This window comes from Pteropus alecto, unplaced genomic scaffold, assembly GCF_000325575.1.
Source record: "Pteropus alecto unplaced genomic scaffold, ASM32557v1 scaffold87, whole genome shotgun sequence".
NCBI classification, from domain to species: domain Eukaryota; kingdom Metazoa; phylum Chordata; class Mammalia; order Chiroptera; family Pteropodidae; genus Pteropus; species Pteropus alecto.
The window spans coordinates 15,424,959-15,429,724 of NW_006443225.1; the positions used below are offsets into that span (position 1 = coordinate 15,424,959).

The 4,766-nt window shown below is 44.4% G+C and overlaps 1 protein-coding gene across 1 annotated transcript in view; it reads right to left on the bottom strand.

The window, feature by feature from the left end:
- Nucleotides 1-1,251: 1,251 nt before the first annotated feature.
- JPH1 (junctophilin 1) overlaps nucleotides 1,252-4,766 on the bottom strand; it is a 47,147-nt gene continuing 43,632 nt past the window's right edge. Inside the window, exon 4 of the mRNA XM_025041117.1 lies at nucleotides 1,252-1,879. Coding sequence (XP_024896885.1) covers nucleotides 1,799-1,879 — 81 coding nt within the window. The 3' untranslated portion in view covers nucleotides 1,252-1,798. The remainder of the gene's footprint in view (nucleotides 1,880-4,766) is intronic.

Consider the following 4,766-nt stretch of genomic DNA (forward strand, 5'->3'; position numbering starts at 1 on the left):
CCGGGTTACTACCCTGCAGGTGACAAGCATTCAGTCCACACCTGTGCTAATGTGTGAAATGTCTCTTCTGCATTGAAAAGGTAGCAAATAAGGCAGAAAGAATCCGATTAAACCATGCAGATCGTGAAAATATTTAGGAATAGCTCCCTCTCCGCAATGTCATGTTTCATAGAGATTTAACAGAAACTTTTCCTCCCCTGATTTCTTTTGACATAATCGCTTTTATAAAGACCATATAGTTTCTTGAAGTAAGCATGCTTCTGAGTAATAAAGGATAAATTATAAAACAGCAAAAAAAAAAAATCAGATTGTGTCAGAATGACAAAGGACTGCAAAAGACAAATATTTAAACAAAAATGTCTAAGCCTTTAAAGTGTGAAATAAAATTACAAAAGGACTTGGAAAAACACGAAAAGGCATAAAACTGAGAAGCAGTGATTTCACGAAGCCCTACCTGAATACATTCAACAAAAATTTTGAGTTGGAAGAAAAGAGAAAGAGCATTTATTAATAGCATCTTGCTTAACTTTCATGGGAATTAACGCAGCCACTGACAAGATTTTATTTGGTTGTAAAGTACGTCAGCGAGGAAACCGAATCCTTTGGACACCGATTACCGCAATCCAAGAGACGTTCGACTCTACCCCTTAGAATTCTGTTGTCTTTCAGCTTTTAAAACTTAGCACCTCCTAAGTGCACAAAGAATTCATCTCAGTAATATTAAAAATATTTAAAATCAAATTTCTTAGCAAGGGATAATGCTTTCAAATTGCTAAACGTGGAAGATAAGTAGCGTTTTCTAAAGGGTTCAGGAAGACTGAATGACATGAAAAAAGATGTTATCAAAATCAACACGTTTTTCTCTCGAGTGGTGGTGTTTCTTTTTCCCTTGAGATGCAACACGTCGCGTTTTCGCCCGGCCGGGACCGCGCGTCGTAGGTGACTATGCATCGTTATTTTGCTAAACAGCAAATGTGAAGGTAGCTGTGCACAAGCCAGCGTCCCTCCCAGCACGTTCTGGGAGGCGTGAAAGCAGCAGGTCCTGGCATAAGACTGGTGAGTGATGCTGCTACCTACTTCTTCAAACAAGGCAGGAGTGAAGGCTGGAAGCACGGCCGCGGCAGCGCGCTCCTCCGACCGCGCTCCTCGGCCATCGTGGCTTCCCCAGCTCCCTACCGAAAACGTCAGATGGTAAAATAGTAAGGCAGCTGTTGACTTCCATCAAAAAAAAAAAAAAAAAAAAAAAGCTCCATACATTTCCAGTTTAGTCACACTCCGCTAGGACAGATGGCGCAGCCAATGCCAAGAACTTCTCCGGATGGGGCTGCTTCAGCAGATTTTAAAAAAGAACGGTTATTAAGGTTTGCTCTCCGACACCGCTGCTCGCTTCAGCTCCCAGAGGACCCCAAAGCCACAAAGCACTCCCAGGGGGAACCGAACAGGTCCTCTGGCTGAATTTTCCAAGTTTCCTCTCTCTGGCGATCCCATCCCAATTCCAAGCCTCCTTCCCCGTGTCTGAGTCTGACTGGGCCGTGTCATTTTAAGGGCTGGTGCCACGACTGCGGAGAACTGTGGGCCAGCGCCATCGCTAGCTGTCATGACTTCACTGAAGGGTCAAAACAGTTACATCACTTAGTAACTATGTTGAATCACATTCAGGCGCAGCCAAAATTAATGTGAAGGACCAGATGTAGTTGTGAAAAAAAAAAAACACATGAATTTGAATACGGGAAGAGAATGTTATATTTCGTGACGATTGTTTAGAAATTGAGGCTATTCTTACCTTTCCTAATTCCAATCAAGTTAGAAAGTGAACGAAAAGGATGGCCAGCCCGATATTCAACAGCATGACCAGGACAATCATGACCGAATTAGGGCCCTGGAAATGAAACAGAACAGAAGCAGCGTGATGTTTCTGTGTCAGTCTCAGCATGTAGATGAGCTCACAAAGCCGATTACCAAACCGAACAAGCCAGAAACAAAACCCAACACAGTCGTGGGTAAATAAGGCGCGGATAACGACAGCAGTCAACCCCAAAATAGCAATGCCGTTTTTAGATGGAGCCACCTCTGAACTTTCACTTAAAAACGAATCCAGTCTCGGTGAAATCTAAAAAAACAACTTAAAAAATAATCGGCTTCATTCACCTCAAAACATCGGGGTGAGACACAGTTCTCGGTCCCGGGGTTAGGAACTGAGGGGAATCAGATATGCAGTTTTTGGTAAGACGTGATCCAGACGAGGAAGAATGATTTCCTCATAAAGGCAGAATGTGGGAGTAAAATCTGTAGGAGAGGGAGGCCTCCCAGGAAACATTTAGGAAAAACTCGAAACGAGGCTCTCTGACTCTTGCTTTTCCTGGTCGTCGTTGTGGACACGACCCGTTCCTCCAGGTGAAAACTGCAGGCGAGAGGTTGAACGCTTTCACGAATTATTTTATGGGTCTGATTTTTTGTTTCTCCGCTCAAAACCACATTTCAGAAATCCAGTTACATTTAATCACAGTGTCCCATTTTGATAAATATTACTGTAATATATACCATAGCCCAAGGTACCCAAACTCGTTTGAAAAAAACAAAGCAGCCTTATAAGACCCATCTTTTCAGATCTGTCCAAGCTTGGCTATCTTTATGACAAAGCTACTCTCTTGGTATTATTAAAACAGTTGTCTAGTTCTTAAATAGCATTACAAGTGATCTAGTGCTGGCCTCGTGATGTTACTGGGGAGGTAGTTTTGTTCTTAAAGACGAGGAAACAGTTGTACTATGTTTGAATATCCAGTGCGACTACATCGAAACGGTGTTAACAGTTCTCGAATGCTGTACTGCTGCTGTTTTCGGGGGGCCTGGGCTGCGTGAGGGAGACTGGAAGGGCCGCTGCTCCCGTGCTCATGTCCCGGGGTCTGCGGCTCGGGCCACGTGTCCTTCAAGGAGGCCACAACCTCCCTGGCAGAGGTCAGAGTGCGCGTGCCCTTTTTTCTCCATCCTGACACACTTTATTGTCATTTCTTATTAACTGCCACCGTACCCCCTAGGTGGAGTTCATGGTGGCAGGGGCCCTGGCCTGTTCACCCATTCATGGGGGGGGCTGCCCAGTTCGTTCAGGCGACCAGTGTTTAATGGAAACCTGCTACCTTCTGGCGCTTCTCCAGGTGCCCTGGATGTAGCGGCCGAACAGGCCAGTCTACTGCATGAAATGAAGAACAGGGTGACCAGTAAGACCAAGGTTGGGGAAAGGAGGAAATAAAAATGGGTGCCCTTGACATCGGGACTGTTAGAAAGAAGAAAACCCTAGCTCCTAAACCCCAAGTCAATGGAATTAAAAAAAACACAACACACAAACACTTAATGCAGGGCTCTGTGTGCCCGGCAGCAGGCTAAGATTCCTGTGCGGGTTATTTTTGCAAGTGATCGTTAGCTCCATTTTACGGAGCTCTGAGAGGGTGTGCTGCCCCAGGTTACGTGGCCAGTCTGAACAAATGCGAACTAGAATTAGCCTTCGGGCTGCCCACTTCCAAGCTCCATGTTCTTTTCTCTACCTCCCTATTAAAGCCACAGGCCTTAGTTTAGAAATAATTTCCATCAACTTCTCTTAAGTGGCATTTTCATCTGCATCCTATGATTCCATTGTATTATAAAAAGATCAAATTTTGGTAACAACCAGTGGTTCTTTCAAAATAGCTGTGTTCTAAATGAATCACGAGCACGAACCCAGGCGCCTTCTCGGTTATGGCTAACGCAGAACACAGACACCACGCAGGGAAGCCTTATAACGCGGAAAATGCATCGTTACTCAGTGTGGAGATTAAGGAAATCTGGGACGACTTTAAACTTCGATTAGATTTTGCTCCTTTATATGTTAAGAATTTTGGGAGGTGGATTTCATTCAAAAATTCCCAAAGACAGCACCGTCGAGGGGAGGAGGAAATGTAGACAGCATCGGGGCCAGACCGCGTGGAGCTGAGTCTCACAGTGACCCGGGGCTGGGAACATCTCACAGAAAGGGCCTTCAGGGAAGCCAGCCTCGAAGCTCAAGGTGTGCCTGCGCCTTTAATTCCTACCTCATAAATCCTTGTGAGGTTCTGTGAGTTTATCTGGCCTTTTCGAATTGGTTAGCATTTTGAGTTTGACTACGTTTTTTCCTACTGAACACGCGTTTCATATATTTATTGTGCACATATGCTAGTACGCACACCCGTTTACCCTACCAGTTCAGCTCCACTTATAAAGCTGTCTTCAGAGACGATGGCGAAGCAGCAATAAAAGGTTCAAACAGCAACCGGGTGAAAAATAAATTCTGGGACACTGTTTAACAGGCAGAGACCAAGATGTGACCTCTGTGTTCTTCAGATGCCTTGGTTGGGTACAGGGCGAAAAGCTTTCAGGTGAAGTTTCATAAATATGACTGGTGGCCAGTTGTAGCTTAAAATAGCAAAATGAAAAAAAAAATCAGTCTTGCTTTTCAAGACTGACGGGGACAGGTGCAATGAAAGACGCTGCAGCAGGGCGAAGGGCAGGTCTCGACCGGCAGTCAGGAGGTCGAGCGGAGGAAGTCACGACATGGAAAGCGGTTGTGACTCAAGCAATCGATCTTTGTTTTAAGAGATTATCCGCTAAGTTAAAACTGTAAAGAAGTTTCTGCTAACTATGTAGTTTATGTTGGATTGGAAACTTCTCCAAAAAAAAGAATAAAAAGAACAAAGCTTAATTCAGTATTAAGAGCAAAATTTAATGATATGTATTGACTGTTTTTATTGTGCTATGTG